Source organism: Coffea arabica, chromosome 8c (genome assembly GCF_036785885.1).
Source record: "Coffea arabica cultivar ET-39 chromosome 8c, Coffea Arabica ET-39 HiFi, whole genome shotgun sequence".
Lineage (NCBI taxonomy): Eukaryota > Viridiplantae > Streptophyta > Magnoliopsida > Gentianales > Rubiaceae > Coffea > Coffea arabica.
In genome coordinates this window covers 40,538,256-40,557,749 of record NC_092325.1, presented here as the reverse complement: position 1 = coordinate 40,557,749, position 19,494 = coordinate 40,538,256, and the positions used below count along the sequence as shown (strand labels likewise).

The window sequence follows — 19,494 nt, the reverse complement described above, 5'->3', positions numbered from 1 at the left end:
TTTGGTAGTAAAAATGACAATATATTTATGTTAACCTTTGATATTAGATAAGATTGTAGTGATCCTATTCATTAGGATTGACCACTGCATATGCAATAATAGCTTTTAGTACTATTTGTTAACATGTAACATATTAACAAAGCCATTGGGGAGCTTGCGGTGGCATTTATTAAAGTGCTTATAAACAATTGGTACTATTTCCACATTCTTATAAACAATGAAAACAACAATAATATTATAATATTCGAAATGTTATTAATACTTAGAAGTACAATAATAATCCCAATAATATTCCCAAATTTTAAAGAATACATAAGACCTAAATTTCTAACTTGATTCTTACAAACAATGAAAACAACAATAATAATATAATATTGAGAATATTATTAATAATTGAAATAACAATGGAAACACCAATATTTAAAGAATAAGTACTGTAACGTCTAACTTGATTCTTATAAACAATGGAAACAGCAATAATATTATAATATTGAAAATATTATTAATAATTGCAATTATAATGAAAATGGCAATATATAAAGAATAGATAATACCGGCTTGATTCTTATAAACAATGAAAACAATAATAATATTATAATATTAGAAATATTATTAATAATTGTAAGTATAATGAAAATACCAATATTTAAAGAATAAATAGTGGCGAAACTTCTAACTTGATTCTTATAAACAATGGAACCCATCTAATTCTGGATTGTGCCCATGCATAGCACAATCAAGATGTGACATGAATTTTAATTTTTTTTAGAACCTCATTCCTAGGATCCATCGACTACAACACACACACAAGCTGTTGAGACAATTTTGCGACTAAATATATAACTAAGGTTCTAGTATGTTGGGGGATTCATTTTATTTGACGCTTAAGAAATATAGGATTTTTTCCAGAGTTCGAAATTTTTAATATATATATATATATGTAAGATTTTATCCGGAGAGAGTTTGGGCACGACATGATTTTATCCCGATTTGAATAGCCCAAGGACATGTAATGCAGTAAGACACAAAATCTGCCAAAAAAAAAAACCCAAAACACAAAAAACAAACCTACCCGCTAGTAGTAATCTCTTAATGTCAACCTTCTAAACATCTTATTTCAAAGTAATGAAGAAACTCCACAGATCACAACTCATAATTAATAGTAGTATTATTTTTCGTGATCAAAATTGATGGTACTACAATATGTTACCATATTAAGAGTTTGGGGTAAAGACTACATAAGTCACATCATGAGCACAACTCATGATATGATCAGGTTTTCAATATTAAAAGAATATCAATATTAAAAGAATAAATAGTACCGAAACTTCTAATTTGATTGGCGCGGCGTTTGAGTCGATGTAGTCGAGATTTTATCCATCGTAGTTGATGTGAGATTTCTCTTTCGTCGGCGCAAAATTGTTGGAACTGTTCCAATTCTTGTGCGGGACCGTGGTGGCGTCCTTTTCGTTTCATTAGCAAATGTTTCCTCCGTTGCAATCTTGCGAGTTTGAAATTCAGGTGTTGATGACATGCCTGTAAACGGCCATGTTCTATTGTGAAGCTAATTAGAGAGGTTCGAGAAGGAAGTTGATTGAAAGGGTTTTAATTGAAATGGAAATGTGGGTGTGGAGTGAAATTGTAAGAGTAATTCCCAAAAGTAGTAATTCCCAAAAGTAGTACCAAGTATATTCCGTGGCAGTTGGGAAGAGATCAAGTGCAATCCTCAATTCCGTTGGATCAGGGGCCAAGTACCAACTATATTGTAAGTGGGAAGAGTTTTAATGTAAGTGGAAGTTATTTTTTTGTTTGAGGGAACGTGGGAGTGTTAGAGTTTTAATGTAAGTGGAAGTTACATTTTTGTGTTAGAGTTTTAATGTAAGTGGAAGTTACATTTTTGTTTGAGAGAACGTGGGAATTTTAGTTGGAATTAACTTCTTATTTGAGGGAAACGTGGGGATGTAATGGGCCCATGATATTTTTTACGAAATAAGATAAATGTAAAATGCTAGGAAAATAGAGTTGAGAGTGGGAAGGGTTGTGGAGGCTTGTTCCTGAAAATCCCTTCTCAAATTTATATAGATATAGATTATATAGATGGATGGCTCGCAGAAACAGACTATCTTTTTTTTTCTTTTGAAAAAAGAAGCAGACTATCTAATGGTAGACATCACGCATTAAAGCAAATGTACCAGCACTCTATTTGTAGGGGCCAATTTCATTCTTTTTGGAAAACAAAAATAAAGAAGGAAATATTTCATAGACTGATTGTGCTCTATTTCATGTCCAATTTTTATCGAGTTTCTTTAGCACATTATTTATAGGAAAAGTAGAAAGAAAACAAGGAAAATTTTGAGGATCATCTTGACTATGTTTTGTTTTTGAAGTAGTCTCGACAATTCATACAATTTCTTCCCTTTTTTCTTTTGTTCGTTGATTTGTTTTGTTAAATGACCCTTAACCAGGCAAACAGAAGCCGGCACTAGCAATTAATTTGTTTTGTTCTCTCATCCAAAACGACAAGGATATGACTCTTAATAATGTCAAAAAAATCGATAAAAAGAACAAAATTTGAATCCGAGTTCTCTCATTCTAATACGCTATGTTATACGAATTTTAATACTAATGATACAACTCATACATGTTATACAAGTTTTAAAATTAATAATACAACTTATACGTACTAATTATGCAAGATTAGGTCTAACTTTAACCCCTCAGTAAACAAAAACGAAAAATAGATACAGGCATTAGCAAAATTTGTGATCTAGGCTTGGAATTTTTTGTATCCTCGCGTACTGTTATCACCATCTGAATAAGACATCTCGTTTGTGATTATAAATGAAGCCATCCAATAAAAATGAAAAAAGAAAATGGAGAAGAATGGGATTGCTACATGCCATGTGCTAGTTGCTAAGTGGGTGCCCACCACTATTAGTATAGCTAAACCAACCGTGATTCTAAGAGATGAGATCACGTGTGACAGAATGACCATCCTCTACCCTCCCACGCTTCCGACAGAATGCATGTTAACTAGAAAAACAAAGGCAGGGAATCCAGAATCTGGATGAAGAATTATTAGAAATGCACCTCAAAATTGGAAATGCATTTGCATATATCCCACGTCAAATGCACCTGAATTACAACCCTCTCACCAAACCCCAGGCCTACGTGAACAAGACAAATTACCATAATTTCTTTAAGCCCACCCCGCACTGACCAATTTCCAAGTCTTATGTTTAAGCAGCACCCACTTATGATAATAAGATTCTACCGGCAGGTGAAGACTAGCACCAACTGGTGCGTGGCACAAACCGGTAGAGATGCCATAGTATTAGCATTGCAACCGAAATATGGCCAGTCAATGATGCACATCCTCCCTTCCTGTTTAGCCACTTCTCTGTCCCAAAAGGATGCCAGATGATAATAATTCAAACCGATGGCTGAACAAGGTGTATAAAAAAACTCAATGAACTTCTCATCAAATTTCAGCATCCATCCATGATCAGAACGACACATTATAGGAAAAAGCAATGTCGGAAGTGAAGAAATACTGGAAATATGTTCCATGAGAAGTTTTCTTTAAGTCTGTCAACACTCTTAACAGTGGCAACCAACATAGTCCAGTAGCATATCTCGAACATAGCGTACATTACTATGCAGCTCATTCCAAACATCACAAGCTGCAGTTGATATTCTTCCATTTTGAACAGAAATTGCAAGAAACTGTTAGTCTGTACCACTTATATTTACGCTGCTGGATGCACAAATGGGCACTACTTAAGAACATCGAAACTGGCACGGAGGTTGGAAATCATGACTGGACACTCTCCCTTCTCATCATACTCAACAAATTCCCCTCCAGATAAATCAACACCATCAAATTTTGTTCCTTCAATCTACACCAAGGAAAAGAACAAAAAGACTTTAAATTCATGAATTCTGAAGCTGAGATGACAAGAAATAACATGAGACAGCTTTCAAACTTTTTTTGACAATTCCATTAATTTGGGCATGCAATTGCTGACATTGAAAAAGAGAACACAAATTCCAAAACATCAGGATTTCACAGCCAAATACTATTTCATAATGGATACACATCCAATGTCATAAGCCCACATCACGAAATAAGTTAGCAACTTGATAAATGTAATAACATTTAGATGCATTCAATGCCTTATTTCACATAAACCACTCAAAAAAGAGATGGGAAATTACAAGCACAACCCACAAGAACTATTATTCTCCAAAATAGAGGAATATAATATAAACCTCCTTCCCCCTTTCATAATCTCCCCAATCCCAAAACTTTGGCCCTAATCTACCATTTTAAGTTCAAATCAATCTCATGCAGGCAAGTGATATGAGCAAATCTGTTGATCAAACAATTTTAGGAGGGGGAAAGAATAACCAGAACAACAGAAGCTTTCCATACAGAATGAATTTGTATCAAGTACCCCATAACAATATCGACCAACCAAAATTCCTTTCTTGTTAATAAACAATTATGTATGTCTGCAAAAGTAACATACAGTTACTTATCTTGGATGTATATTGAAATGAAAGCAAATTGAAAAACTCAATGTAAAAATTGTGGTTTGGAATTCAGAAGTCAATCTATAGCTATGCCAGAAGAGAACATATCAGAAGTTTCCCATCCCAAAAATATGCATTAACCATGGGCAAACACTAAAGCTGCTGAAGAAGGTTTCAGCTGCAAAGGCGCCAACATTTAACAGAGACAAATTTTTTAAAAAAAAAAAAAAAAAAAAATGCATGTCCCTGTTCAATATAGTTTCAAAAAATTGAGCTGAATACTGGTCCAGCTCTTATAGTTCAGAAATTCACTTCCTAAAAGCAACTCCTGACCTTCCACTTTCCATTCTCAGATGGCGAATGAACCTTCTAAGAGACCGAGATTTCAGCAATTTAACATTACCTAATCAAGTCAACGACATCACAAATGTACCGGTACAGATATAAGAAACAACATTCAAGAGTGAATTTGTCATCTATGATGACAGCATCAAACAATCTAGGCATTGAAGTCATTATTCAAGATATAATGCAAAAAACGTGTAACCTCGAGATGTTTTCTTTTTTGTTTTCTCTTGCTCTTGTTCTCAGGTAGACGTATTCCAAGTGCAGTCAGACTGTGATAAAATATACTTCTCACATCTTTAACAGCTAATGAAACGGCACTACAATAGATGACCTAAAACATAGTAGACTTTGCCAGGAAGCTTACATGATATGACTTGCAACTTGGAAGAAGGAAATTCAGTAGTGTAAAATGCAGAGAAGAGTGACCCAAAGTAGAGGTAAAAGAAATACTTAGTTGTTAAAATGTTCTAGTAAGAAATGGATCAACAGCAGCTAAAATTACACAACGTTACAACCTCATATCACTCAAGCTACAAAGAATGCAAAAACTGTAGAAGCATTTACTTACAGATTCAACCTGCCATCCACTACCAAAAGAAAAGTCCAGAGGCTCAACACCCCTGCAGTCAAACACCATCAGGGGAGTAAAATGGCCAAATTGACTTTGTATCTGCGTCAGTGGACGCCCTCGGCCAGTGATCATGGTCACAGTTCCTTCCCTTGAACAGAACTTGCACTGGAAGCATGAAAGAAGAACACATTAATGGAGTACAGATTTGACAATCCAATACAACAGAAACTATTCAGCTATACAAATTAATTTACAAGAGCAGTAAGATCAAAGATCCAACACATCCATGCATCAAGAAGTAAACAGCACTCCAACTTTAATTGGCACCTTAAAACTAGCATTAGCTGGTGCATAGCCCAAAGGGGAAAAGAAACTTTCTATAAAACTTCGTTTCAGTCAAAATTCTAGATTTTTCACAATAAGTATTTTTTAACCACAAGATCTTCATAGCAAGAAATCATATCATTGTCTTTTTTTTTTTTTTTGGGAATCTGAACATTCAAGAATTGAGAACAGATCAGATCAGGAGCAGATCACCTTCTTAACAAGATTAGTACTGCCCTTGCCATGAGGAACTACATCAGTCAGGCAAAGACAAACCTCTTTTGGGGTCACTTCACCACAGTTCCCACATTTCAGCTGAAAATCAAAAACAAAAAGGAATTGAAAAGCATGTATTTGGAACATATATTGTATAAAAATTTGAGTAGGTCAACACTTCAAACTAGACATTAACAGACAACAACAATAACAAAAAGGAGGAAGAAGAGGAACATTATAACACTTGAAAAGGTAAGAGATCAAGAAAATATATTGGTATCCATTAGCATAACAATTACATCAGAAAGCAGATTAAAGGCTGAAAGTTACTAGTTAAAATTCACAATGAGCATGTTCTGTTGAACAGTCAAAACAGTAAGATTTTGGACACCAATTCCTCCATAGCACAACAATGCAGAGCAGAATAAACTAAAGGGAGGGGCAGTGAGGATGATACATTATAACCCCATGATGTCCAAGATGTTGCACAATCTTTTGCTAAGAGCCAACAACCTCAAGAGAATGTAGTGTAGAAAAGGATATGAATCATCTTTCCTCATGGAATAATTCACATTGAAAGATTCAAGAAAATAGGATTTTCTGGAAAAAAATCACTAGAGATTGATGTAAGTTCAATAACTCCAGATGAGGCCTAATCACCAAATCTTTTGAGGAATCAGCATCAACACATCTCATGGTGCATACATAAAGGAGTACAAAGTTTTCCAAGGACCAAAGCATGATAAACATAATCAACAAGTTTTACAAAATCACGCAGATGGGATCAATGTAAAAGAATAGTTCACTAACTATAGCTATATGCCAAATCACACTACTCTCTATAAAACCATATTGTAGCAGACCCGCATTTTATCAGACAAAGAGTTGAAAATCAAAAATTGACAGAAACATTAAATAAGAAGAAGAAAAAATGAAAAAAAAAAAACGGAAAAGGACTGACATAACGAGGCTCTGGTGTCATTCAATTGCTTGCGTGGTGGTTGTGCACACAACACGAACATATATCCACAGAGGCATGGAGATTCAGAATGAAATGATCATAACGCAGATTTAAGCCAAAATGAAAAGGTAGTTACAGACAAGTACCAGTTACGCAAAATAAACCAAAGGCAGCAATAATTTACCTATTATCCAACATATCCGTAATTCAACATAGCGTAAATCCTAATTGAATTAATGATACTACTTCGTCACCCAAATTAACAAGGACGAAACAATAAGCTCAAATTACACAATCGAAAAAGAAAAAATGAACTAAAACGCATTCAGCTGTATGCATTAGTTATAGAAACTTCTAGAATTAAACAGAGAGCAAAATCTACGATACTATTAAAAGAAATCTAGAGATTTACACAAGAAGAGAGGGAGAGAAAGAGAGAGAGAGAATAAAGTAGTCGCATTCAGCTCGCTTAGTAATCGCGGATAAAAAAACACAGAAACTTGCAGGAGAACGATATAAATAATGAAATGACGGCAATAAATTGCTGAGAAAAAAAGGAGGAGAAAAGAACAAGAAAAACACGAATAAATTCATCGAAAGAAGCTAAAAATGAAAATTAAAACCCTAGATTATAGGCGAAAACGAAAAACGTGGAGAGAAATGGTTGAAGACCTTCAAGTAGTAGTTGAAGCTAGGGTCGTCACAGCCGCCTTGAGGCTGAAGATCAGTGAGGTTCTCCAGCTCCGCGGTGATCATCAGCGAGTAGTTCACCATTCTCTCTCCCTCTATGCGCCTAGAATCCAAGCTTCTCTTCAATCTCTTCTTCCTCTTTCGTTTGCTCCTCTATTGTTCAGCGATTTGTTTGCTGTGCATTTCTGTTATCGTGTATTATACACGCAGGGGTTATATATGTAGGGGTTAAAGGAATACTGGCCTAATCCAAGCACCGTGATTAATTGGTACTTAAACTCGTTTTTAACTGTGATTAACTGATACTTAAACGAGTTTTTATTGAATTAGGGACATCAACATTTCTGAGTATTCACTAGCGCTTAAGATGAGCTCTATTAGCTTGAACTCTTGAAGTATTGTACTAGTATAAATTTTAGATTTTAGGTTTCCATGTTGAGTTGGAAATATTTTAAACCAATTGAATATACTCTTTATGATTTGATTCAATCAATTAACAAATCATTCTTGAGAGTTTAGTTTTGAGCCAATTTCTCGTTCACCTTGTTTGTCATTTTTGGCTCCATTTATAGATAGGGTTAGAAGATGAATCAAACTATTCAAAATTCGAATTAAGTTTAACTCCATAAGTCAAATTTAATTGGTTAATTAATCAAATCAAACATGAGCAACATTTTGTGTTCGTTGAACTTTTTTTTTTATTAGCAGGAGGTTTTGAATTCAAGATTTCTAATTTACAAATCTTTCTATCTTTACCATCCAATCCAACAATCTCTTCCTATTTTCCCTTGCCCCTCAGCTTTTAAATTGGACTTAAACTTTTTCCATTAGCATAAAATTGAAGTTTATAAGTAAAAATTCAACCTACTCGAATCTGACTCGGGTTCAATTCGATAAAAAGCTCGTTTGGGGCCAAAATCGAACTTATTTGAAAAAAAAAAAAAAATTTACAGCCTTCGGTCCTATCTTTGACAATATCTTCCATTTTTTTTATTTTAATTTTTTACTTTGGTCCAATAAATCTGATCTTTTATTAACTCCATTTTAGACATTTCCGGGTTAAAGTCTTCTTGTTCCATTTTTATTGTTCCCCCTCAAGGATAATCCTTTGGTCATTGTGACTTCAATTGGATAAGATCCACAAGCAAGAACTTGTACCAGTTTGTGTTTGTTTATCATAATAGAAAGTTGACAAGACTTATAAATGGCCCATATTTTTCTCAATTTACCATTGTACTGGCTACCTAAACGTCCTGCACCTCCTCCCTAATCTTCTATTATCAGTTAATTGAGCTAATAAATTGGGCCCTGCTTTCTGTTGCCTGATACTGAGGCCTGGCCTCCTGGATTAGTGCAAAACAGCTTAAAACCCAAAGATGGCTGTAATCTCTAAGATGCACTGTATTCACCTTCAAATCCAAGTTCGTGTACGAATTACAAATCTATTAAACAGGATTCAATGACCCAAATTGAGGATTTAATAGAATTCCCAATCCTCTCAATCCATGTTCATCTACTAATACACTGGTCTCAATTTGTCATCAAGCTATTCAGTTTGTTCTCAAGATCTCCTTCATTAATTGTCACTCCAAACAACATTTTGAGCAGATATAACCCACCCAACTCAGCAGTCATGACCCCTTCAACCACTTTCCGGGCCAGAATTAATGATACCAAAGCAGAGGGAATGTATTAAATGTCAATGTTGCTTTGTGAAATTTTCTCCACCAAGGCAGATTATGCATCACGAAATCCAATTCTGAGGAGTCAAATTAATTGCCATGATTCTTGAGAGGGCAGGCCATTAAGGATGGTGATTAAGAACTATAAATAAGTGGGATCTTGTAATTTTAACTCTACAGTAAGAACATTTGTATTCTTAATTCTTACCGATTATGACTGCTAGAATTCAATCATTTCTCAGGAGTCAGGACTCATCAAGCCTCGGCCAGGGTCCTATAAATTATTGAGACTGAGCCAACTTCCTTCTGAAAATCTGGAGCTCTTCCCTTTTGCCCTTTCTTCCAATAATCATGGAGATCAAACTGATGACCATTTTGTTAATAGAAGTGACTGTAGCAATAATAAGCCATGAAGCTTTGGCAAATGGCCTCCTTTCCAGGCCGAACTCCCAGGAAGCTGCAAGCAGTAATAATCACCGCAACACCAATGCAGTTAAAAGCATTCGGGTAAATTCTTCATGTCCTCTTCTGATTCACCATTTTGGCCCTGTCATTTGACTATTTATGCGAAAAAGTTCAGTACTTGTCTGAGAAAAGGCTTCATCAATTCAATTCTAAACTACATGCTAATGCCAATCAATATTATAACGCATTCTTTTACTCTGGGAATCCCGGAAAAAGTAAAACGCCCAAGCTCCATTGTCTAGGAATGAATAAATGAATGCCTGCTACCCCAAGGTGCAACTCAAATAAATTTCTGCCATGGATTGCATTTACACTTGTCTTCACTTTTTCTTCTGTTATTTTCCAGAGTGAAGATGGTGATATTATTGATTGCATCGACATCCATAAGCAGCCAGCTTTTAACCATCCTGCTCTAAAAAATCACAAGATCCAGGTTTGTGCTCTTAATTTCTTTGGTTCAAGAAAAAATCCTGATTGGAGAATGAATATCATCCTGCTCTAAAATTTGACAAGATCCAGGTTTGGGTACTCAGTTTATTGGTTCTGAAAATTATATTTATGGTACGATTTTTTTTCATCCAGATGAAGCCAAGTTATGTTCCAACAAAGGACATAACTTCCTATAAAGCAAATACAGCTAAAACACCTAAACAAAGAAAAGGAGAGGTTCCCATTGCTTTGGCAACACAACTGTGGCACAGAAGTGGAAGCTGTCCTGAGGGGACGGTTCCGATTAGGAGAATGCAGAAGAAGAGCCCATATGAAGCAAGGAAGCCTAGCTTCTTCCAGCATAGCAAAAAATTCAACATCAGCACGCCAAGTAAACTTCTCCTGGCGAACCACTCGGTATATATTCGATGATTAATAGCTTGTGGGAAATATAAAGATTAATACTCAAGTGCAAAGATATTTATCAAATTCATATTCTTTCAACTAACTGCTAACTATATTATGGACAAATAGATGCCTCTACTAATATAAACAGCAGTTTTAATCAAGAATTCCCTAATTATTTTACCTTGTGAAAAAGTTGACAGTGTTGCATTCTGAGGGATTTGCATATCTAGGGGCCAAGGGAGATATTTATGTCTGGAATCCTCGAGTTGAATTGGATGATGAGTTCAGTACTTCTCAAGTTGCTCTCAAAAGTGGCTCACACAACAATTTTGAAGCAGTTGAAGCAGGATGGGCGGTCAGTATCGATTAAAACAATCAGCAGTTCCACATTTCGTCAAGATTTTGTGTGATTACCATTCTTTACGTGGGTTGGTTAATTTTCTACAAAAAGAAACAATGAGAAAATTGATTTGAGTTGCTGACCCACACACTTTAGCAGTATGTTGGCATTTCAGGTATTAAATTCATTCTTTTACTTGGTTCACTTTACTTTACTAACAAATAGAAGAAAATATTGCAGGTTAATCCAGGGCTCTATAAGGACAGGCAGACAAGATTTTTTGTCTATTGGACAGTGAGTTTTTTTTTAATTCTTGTTTTTGACAGTGGATTTTTTATCTTGAAATATATTTACCAATACCAATTTCATGTGCATATTTTCCACGGAACAGAATGATTCTTCAAGAGAAACTGGATGCTTTGATCAATTTTGTCCTGGTTTCGTACAAGTCAACAAGGAGATAGCACTTGGTGCTGCACTCCTTCCCAACTCGACCCGTGGTCAACTGGCAGTCCCCATCATTGTCTACATTTTCAAGGTGAAGAAATTGAGCATCTGTTGATTGTTTTCAATACTACACTAGATCCTACTGCAAGATGTACATACATTACCAATGATGCATTTATATACAATATCACAAAATGTCAATCTCTGCTAATGTTTTTTGCCGTGTTCCAGGATCTAAAATCAAACAACTGGTGGATAAATTATGGAGAGAAAACTAATGTAGGATATTGGCCTGCTGAACTCTTTACTTCGTTAAATCATTATGCTGAAACTGTTCAATGGGGTGGTGAAGTATATAGCGCCAATCTTGAGACGCTTGGGACTCGTCCACACACCGCAACACAAATGGGAAGTGGGGAATATGGTTACCCACACTACGACGTGGGAGTAATAAAGAGAATTCGGGTTCTTGAAAATTCCCTGGCGCTGCAGTACCCACAATTCACAGCATCCTTCTCGGATGAGTATGATTGTTATAGTTACCAGCTTTTTAAGGGGCGCCTGGATCCTGAGTTCTATTATGGAGGACCTGGAAGAAATTGGAAGTGCCCTTAGACGCATCAGAAATACATGTCTTCATGAACATGTTGCAGAGTAATTGAATTTATTGTGCAAGAGAACAAATTTTAGTATACCTATATAAACATATTTTAAAAGAAAATCAAATGACCAGTTCTCATGCTAAGGAAAACTGTTGCTGATAACGATTCGAGAAACGATCCACTACTATATTTCAACAATCCTTCAGAACTCGAACTGAAAGTCTCAGCTAGCTAGGCTCACATAAAGCTAGGAAGCAACCCTGCTACCTTTCTGCATCAGCAACTAAAAAATATTTCGAAAACAAATTCTTTTGTTGTGCTCTCTCTTTCGATGAACATGGGGATCAAAGCTCTATCTTTCCTGCTACTGGAAATTTCTCTGGCCATTATGGCTCATGGAGTTCAAGATAGTCATTACCTTTCTAGCCAGAAACCCCTGGAGGTTGCTAGCGATCGTAATCTCAAAGTTAATGGTGTAGTGAAAAGTATTGAGGTATTTCTTCATCCTATTTGTTCTAATTTACCTACTTAAAATCTTGACCCAATCATTTATACAAGTAAAACAAATTTTACCTTGAACCATCTTCATAATCCACATTAATAACACCCATCGATTGTTTCTTCATAATCGTGACCATAGTGAATTACATTTCTTGTATTTGGAAGCCAGGGCATTCCGCCTGCCAAAGATAGAAATTTAGACAACCGAGGCATTCCGCCTGCCTTTTGAATTGACCCCACTTAGGAAGGAAATAAGAACAAATGGTTGTTTCAAAAGATAGGATGACCTTGCCCACTCCCGGCTTTCACTGAACCTATCCTATCAATAGATAGATTCAGGTGCATGTGGAATCCCCGCAGGGGATCATTCTCATCCCCTGCGGCTCTGACCCTCAGAAAAAAGATCAGGCCGAGAAATGTGTTATCGAGTTTACTCAAAAGAAAGCGTGGAGCGAGGCCTTTCTAAGGTGGGGGTGGGACGGTTAGCTTTCAACTCAATTCTGTTGCAGCGGGCTTGCAGAGAGAACAAAAAATGTATGGCATTCAATATCCCTTCCGGCCTTTGAAGTCAAATTCCCAGTGGTTTTTGGTCATATTCCATCGGTGGTAGAGCTGCGAGACCCATGAGGATTTAATGTGAGGGAAAAAGAAATGAAGCCCAAGCTAAAATGTCTAAGAAGAGAAAAATGAATGTCCGGTAGATTTTCCATGCCAAATTGTTTTTTGTTAAATTTGTGGCCATCCCAAAATGAAGTTGAAAGAAAAAATACTGTGGATTATACTGATTTATTCACATACAACGCCACTTTCATCTTTTCTGTTTCAGAGTGAATATGGCGATATAATTGATTGCATCGGCATCTACAAGAAGCCAGCTTTCAATCATCCTGCTCTGAAGAATCACAAGATCCAGGTTTGTCTAGTATATCTTGTTTGTTCTAGGAAGTCTCGATTTATGAAACTTGTGAAGAACTAATTATGCCATTTCTCCTATTCAGATGAAACCTAGCTTTGCACCAACAAAGGCCATAACCCCAGTAGCAAATACAACTAAAACGCCTGAACAAGGAAAAAGAGACATTTCCATGGCTGAGACAACACAACTGTAGCAGAGAAGTGGAAGTTGTCCCAAGGGGACGGTTCCCATTCGGTGGATGCCAATATACAGTGCATATGAAGCCTCGGTTCTTCAATCAGAGTGAGCAGTGCACCAATGACACAGCAATCAAACTTCTTGAGAAGAACTGCCCGGTAACTCAAGTTTTAACTCTAGTAATAGCTAGTGAGAAATGCACCAAGAATGTGTATATGAATAAAATGAATTCGTTTTAACTTCATATAGTATACTACACATAACAATTGATCAGCATCTGTCTAATGATTTATTTTAATTGAATTGTCAAATCAGTTGGCAGTGGTGCATATGCATATCAAGGAGCGTACACATATGAGGATCCATAGAGCTAGAGAAGGTCCAATAACATCCTACTTATATAATTAATTAATGTGATGATCCATTTTAAGTTATTAAATCTGAATGGATGGATAGTGGTAGATTCTTAGAGTAAATTACTAATGACCCTTATAATTTTGTATATCATCACACTTCATTTTTAACTTAAATATTCACATAACCTTCCTTATAATTGTATGTAAATTGAAAAATGGGCGAAAATCACACTTCTTTTTTAATTTGCATGTACACATGACCTTGCTTATGATCTTATGTAAATTGAAAAAATGGGCTAAAAGCACATCAATTTACGGTGATTGATCTAGACAAAGCTATGAATATGCACATGGTAAAATTATAACATCCATAACCCTTTTATGATTTTGCATAATCCACTATAATTTTGTACATATCACATAATCCTCCTATAGTTTTATGCAAAATATTTAGGTTCTCATTCTGTTTAGTAGTTAAGTAAGGATAATATTGGCATTTTAAGTCACCACATTATGTAGGTTACCTTTTGTTAAATATCTACTTTACATAAAATCACAGGGAATTATGTTGATATTTGAAACGTTAGGGGTTCATGTGGTAATGTATGAAATCAGGGGTCATTAGTAATTTACCCTAGATGCTTGTTTTTGTTAAGCAAGGGAATGCAACTTCAATTACTATTGCTATAGAAACTAGAAACTTATTTTATGAACCGTCAACGTAGAATTATGCTATGTGAAATTGTTAATTTACTTTCATCCAACAATCAGTTGCTAGTAAAAGTTCAAATGGAACTATTTATATGGTCACGTTCCAAGTTCATTGGGTAACCGGAAAATCTGTGTGTTCGTAGTTGAATGGAAGCAAGCATGTAGGAGAAAAAGTTTCCAAAACCAAAATACCTAATGTTTCTAAGACATACAATGGAATAACATCCATTGTTGCATGTGTTCAAAAAAAAGAAAAAGAATATCCATTTGTTAAATTGCTTCTAAACTATTGAATTCTTAAAAAGCTCAGGTGCTAAACCTAGCAAAAAAAAAAAAAATTGGATCAATGAATTGGATGCACTACTTAATACTATTTTAAGTTCTTCTCCCCATGCTACCTTTATGAAAATCCCAGAAGTTTATAACCTCGAAAATGACCTTAGAGTTTGGAACACTCTTATAATTTAGGTAAAGACAACGGTTAAAGATGGTAACATAGGTCAGGACAATCAAAAGGAACAATCTTACCTGTTAATGATCTCTTATCTCTCTTTAACTAATGTTGTCTAATCTGTTCATGCATGTTTTTCCCCCGGTTGATAAGTTTCTAATCAACTACAAATCTCAGTCTTGAATTTGTTGTCTAGTAATTTCGACAGAGGATGGTAACTACCAAAGTTCCATCAGACTGCCTTCAAGAACCTGATTTTAAGCAGCTAGTAGCTTGGTACTTTTAACATATTCATCTTGGTTTAACTTTTATTTTGTTTTCTGTCAATAGATATGCATATACACTCTTCTGTAATGCAGGGGGCTTTGGTTACAATACTAGGAATTCAAAAATTTAGTGAAGAATTTATAAGCGTGCTTGAAAGTGAAAATTAAAAGAGAGGAGTATTAGTTACCCTATTCATTTACAGTGCCAAAAGTTGCAAATTGAAATCTTAATTTCCAGCAGGCCTTTTAGCAAGCTGTTATGGAGAATAATGCGCAAAGTAAAATGAAAACCAAATGATCAAGAAGGTAAGTCATGCATTCATCAATGTCATGGCTCCTTTTAAGTACCATGAATCACATTTGTCAACTTCTCGAATAGATCTGAGAAATTTGTGAGAATTCTAATTCAGGTGAAGATAAATATTAAGGAAGAAAATCTTCCTTCATTTTCTGAAAATCTGAAACTCCTTTAGCTTTCTGTTCACTGGCAATGGGGATCAAGTTGATGTCTATCCTAATGCTGCAAGTCACTTTGGTAGCAATAAGCAGAGGGGTCCCAAGGAATGGCTCCAGCTCGAAACAGAATTTTGGTCCCAAGTTTGCAGTGAAAAGCATTCAGGTAAAGCTTCATATGGTCTTGGCTTTTTCTTCTTTACTAAAAAATTTTTAATTAATGAAAAGAAGCGATTTCTTGCAAATGTTTCACAAGAGTTCTACATGATAAAGAATACAGAATTGCTCAATTCAGTACTCTTCATTCATTATTTTCCAGAGTGAAGATGGGGATGTAATTGATTGCATTGGCATTCACAACCAACCTGCTTTTAATCATCCTGCGTTGAGAAATCACAAAATCCAGGTCCGTTATCGCATGTCAAATTAATTAGTCTCGACATTGTGATTCATGAGTCTTCCGAAACTCTTTTTCACACATTAATTCTGATCAATCTAGAGCAATTTCCACTTCCAGATGAGACCAACCTATGATCCAATAATGGTGACAAAAAATGAAAAAGATACCCGGGAAGCATCTGATCATAAAGGAAACAAAGACTTGTATATTACCACTACAGCACAGATATGGCATAAAAGTGGAAGCTGCCCCGAAGGGACAATTCCCATCAGGAGGGTGCTGAGGAAAAACAAAAGCAAAGGAACTACAGTTGATGATCATGCAAGAAAAAAACCGACTATCTCCCCTTACCAGTTTAACGACAACAAAAATATGAACCTTCTACAAGCGAACCACTCGGTATGCTGGCTATTTATCTGATAACAAGGGCATAATGCATACTTATATGAGCTAAATTTGCTGCATGTTGATTAAAATTTAAATGTAAATGGCTTCAGTACTGAATCAAACAATCATTATGCATGAATGACAATCTGATTTTTTGACATCAAAATAGTTGGCAATACTTCACACTGAGGGATATGCATATTTTGGAGCCAAAGGAGATATTAAGGTCTGTTATCCTTCTGTGGAACTGGATGACGAGTACACTACTTCTCAGGTTGCTCTCAAAAGCGGCCCTTACAACCAGTATGAAGCCTTGGAATCAGGATGGGCGGTCAGTATCAACAAACAAAATGTCTTGTCTCCATGCAGCTTTTATCCTTTCAAGATTTTGTCAAATTCCTGTCTTAATTCCATTTCTCAAATCCGAGAGGATTACGTATCTTTGATGAGTTAAAATCTACAATATTGCAGGTGAATCCAAGTGTTTACGGGGACAGACAAACAAGATTTTTTACATATTGGACGGTGGGCTTTCCTACTTTTGTTAAAAAAAAAAAAAAAAAAAAAAAACCTTGGAGTTCCAAAAGTTTAATGGAGAAAGAAAGCAATTGGTTTCCTTTTGTAAAATTTTTTTTGTTGATACATATACTTGATGTGTAACAAGAAAGCTTTCTGCTTTTTGTCATCACTGTGTTAGATTGATGCTTCAGTAGAAACTGGTTGCTTTGATGCTACTTGCCCTGGTTTTGTACAAATTAGCAAGGATATAGCACTTGGTGCTGCAATATATCCCATATCAAAGCCTAATGAACTTCCATATCAAATAACTATCTTCATCTTTAAGGTAAATGTTGGCCCCTTCTTCGTTCTAATTCTACCTTAATTTCCATATTGCTCAGCTTTTAGAATCTTCCAATCACTTCTTTCCTATTTTCTTTCTTTTTTCCCCTTTTCGAGGACCCATTTACTGGCAACTGGTGGGTTAATTATGGAGACAAGGTTTACATAGGATATTGGCCTGGTGAACTCTTTGACAGGTTATCTTTCAGTGCTGAAACTGTTCAATGGGGCGGCGAAGTTTACAGTGCCAGAGTTGGAACTTCTCCTCACACTGCAACACAAATGGGCAACGGGGAATATGCTGACAGGCATGCAGGAACCATAAGAAGGATGCGCGTTGTTCAGAATTCTCAAGTTATAAAATTCCCAGACTGGGTTAATTCTTATACCGATGAGTATAATTGTTATGATGCACGCTATAGATGGGAATTTTTGCCAGAACCTGAGTTTTATTATGGAGGGCCTGGTAGAAGTTACATGTGCCCTTAGACAGACTAGAGCAAATTCACTGACAGGTTATAAGAATGATTGTTTTCTAGTGAGCAAATATTGGCAATGAAGGTCTTCTGTTTATCAGTTCAGGCATTATCCGGATCCAGCATTATAAGTTTAGCGTCATTTGAGGTGAAATAGATGGAATATTTTGTGACAGAGATTGCAGGAAAAGACTGCATTGATAACTTCTGATGCCATATCTCAACAAGTATATAGGGCACAACGGCTGGATAATTTACACAGTAAAAGTGTATTTTCCCAGATAAGAATTATAATTATTACAAAAGTCCTGGGGCTAAAATGCTTTACGAATTTGATCTCATCTCCATTAAGAAATTGCAAGCTAGGTGTCAAAATGAGTTCTCATCTAATGATGTTGAGTAGTCTTGCCTGATTTCGTTCAGTTTTCTTGATATCCTATCCTGAATACTGGAGAATTAGGATTTTTCTATTAACTATAATCTGGATTCATTAGTCTTTATGCACAATTCCACAGACCTAGTTGATGAACTATTTTGAGGTGAATCTTGCGTAACATATGCTTAAATTCCATGTTGAAACCTTATTTTAAGTATTTAGATTCTAGCGGAGAGGCTTAAGTATACTGGCCGAAATAAAAAGGGTAAATTACATTAAACTCCCCTCTAGTTTTTGTAAAAGTCAAAGACCTCCCCTCTTAATTTTATAATAATACGAACCTCCCTTCTTCTTCTTTTTTCCGAACATTATAATTGTAAAAATTGATGACACCTAATTGTTTTTATAGTTATAAATGTTGGCCATCCATCATCTTTATCCTTTGTCACTCGATGAAGTGCTTGTATTTTCATAAGCAAATTCAGAATTCCATTTTTTTTTTTTGGGTTTTGACTTTGCCATAAATAAGTAAATGTCTTGGTTCCATTATATAATATTGATATATATATATATATATATATGAGTTTGTATTTTCCAAGTATTAAGATACTTGATGATGTACAATTTAAGACACCCCTATTTTATTGTACTTACAAAAATAAAGATATGTACATATCTCTTTATTTTGATAGGTCAATATAAAAAAAAAATCTAGAAGAAAATTACAAATATATGAGGTCTTATAATTTCCTTTTTTTCCCCCTTATTTGTATAGAGCATAAAATGCTGCTAGGAAAGCACTAATTCTTTTACATCCACCAGTATACATAACCAACCTTGAAGTGTTGGAATTGGAACTTGGATTTAGACAGCAACAGCTTTTTATCTCTCTCTCCAAGTTAACATATTCAGCTGAGCATATGATTACTAATTCTCCAGAAAAATAGTGGTTTATTTCGTGTAAAGTGCTCTATATTTCAGCTGCTGGTTTAACCAGTAACATGTTCCTATATATGCCAGTAAACTATCTACATTTACCAACAATCTAGCAACAGAATTGAAAGTACATTTCCTACATTGAGACTGAATATTAAAACTTAATATTGAGTGAATGAATAAGTTTTAGCACTTCAATATAATCTCAAAGTCTGATAAAGCAGACAAC

General features: G+C 35.4%; 3 protein-coding genes across 7 annotated transcripts; 2 read left to right on the top strand and 1 right to left on the bottom strand.

Moving 5' to 3' along the window:
* Window positions 1-3,457: 3,457 nt before the first annotated feature.
* LOC113705572 (uncharacterized) lies at window positions 3,458-8,038 on the bottom strand. The gene is made up of 4 exons (XM_027227475.2): window positions 7,629-8,038; window positions 5,993-6,094; window positions 5,453-5,620; window positions 3,458-3,899 (listed from the first exon to the last, which is right to left on the bottom strand). Exons 1-4 carry the CDS (start codon window positions 7,728-7,730, stop codon window positions 3,777-3,779), a joined length of 495 nt encoding a protein of 164 aa, XP_027083276.1. The 5' UTR covers window positions 7,731-8,038; the 3' UTR covers window positions 3,458-3,776.
* A 1,631-nt stretch (window positions 8,039-9,669) lies between these two features.
* On the top strand, window positions 9,670-12,046 carry LOC113706144 (protein neprosin). Its single transcript, XM_027228036.2, has 7 exons — window positions 9,670-9,835; window positions 10,140-10,226; window positions 10,376-10,639; window positions 10,824-10,985; window positions 11,211-11,264; window positions 11,362-11,508; window positions 11,649-12,046. Exons 1-7 carry the CDS (start codon window positions 9,680-9,682, stop codon window positions 12,030-12,032), a joined length of 1,254 nt encoding a protein of 417 aa, XP_027083837.1. The 5' UTR covers window positions 9,670-9,679; the 3' UTR covers window positions 12,033-12,046.
* A 759-nt stretch (window positions 12,047-12,805) lies between these two features.
* On the top strand, window positions 12,806-18,126 carry LOC113706143 (protein neprosin). Of its 5 annotated transcripts, none has more exons than XM_072062506.1 (12): window positions 12,806-13,217; window positions 13,347-13,433; window positions 13,519-13,771; window positions 13,929-13,992; window positions 15,639-15,703; window positions 15,871-16,016; window positions 16,170-16,256; window positions 16,368-16,649; window positions 16,807-16,989; window positions 17,109-17,162; window positions 17,335-17,481; window positions 17,595-18,126. In XM_072062506.1, the coding sequence occupies exons 6-12, from the start codon at window positions 15,888-15,890 to the stop codon at window positions 17,964-17,966; spliced, it is 1,254 nt and encodes a 417-aa protein (XP_071918607.1). In that variant the 5' UTR covers window positions 12,806-13,217; window positions 13,347-13,433; window positions 13,519-13,771; window positions 13,929-13,992; window positions 15,639-15,703; window positions 15,871-15,887; the 3' UTR covers window positions 17,967-18,126. The 5 variants fall into 5 exon arrangements, with proteins under 5 accessions (XP_071918607.1, XP_071918606.1, XP_071918608.1 ...); XM_072062505.1 differs by having other exon boundaries at window positions 15,808-16,016; XM_027228035.2 differs by having other exon boundaries at window positions 12,807-13,217; window positions 15,808-16,016; window positions 16,807-16,968.
* Window positions 18,127-19,494: the final 1,368 nt, after the last annotated feature.

Excerpts from the sequence above, each read along its gene's own strand:
- LOC113706144 (XM_027228036.2), top strand. The coding sequence starts at position 9,680 with ATGGAGATCAAACTGATGACCATTTTGTTAATAGAAGTGACTGTAGCA. Across the intron at positions 10,227-10,375 it reads TAAAAAATCACAAGATCCAG|ATGAAGCCAAGTTATGTTCC; the intron begins GTTTGTGCTCTT and ends TTTTTCATCCAG. Across the intron at positions 11,509-11,648 it reads TCATTGTCTACATTTTCAAG|GATCTAAAATCAAACAACTG; the intron begins GTGAAGAAATTG and ends GCCGTGTTCCAG.
- LOC113705572 (XM_027227475.2), bottom strand. The coding sequence starts at position 7,730 with ATGGTGAACTACTCGCTGATGATCACCGCGGAGCTGGAGAACCTCACT. Across the intron at positions 6,095-7,628 it reads GCTTCAACTACTACTTGAAG|CTGAAATGTGGGAACTGTGG; the intron begins GTCTTCAACCAT and ends TTTGATTTTCAG. Across the intron at positions 3,900-5,452 it reads GTGGATGGCAGGTTGAATCT|ATTGAAGGAACAAAATTTGA; the intron begins GTAAGTAAATGC and ends TCCTTGGTGTAG.
- LOC113706143 (XM_072062507.1), top strand. The coding sequence starts at position 15,888 with ATGGGGATCAAGTTGATGTCTATCCTAATGCTGCAAGTCACTTTGGTA. Across the intron at positions 16,650-16,806 it reads TTCTACAAGCGAACCACTCG|TTGGCAATACTTCACACTGA; the intron begins GTATGCTGGCTA and ends ACATCAAAATAG. Across the intron at positions 16,990-17,108 it reads TCAGTATCAACAAACAAAAT|GTGAATCCAAGTGTTTACGG; the intron begins GTCTTGTCTCCA and ends ACAATATTGCAG.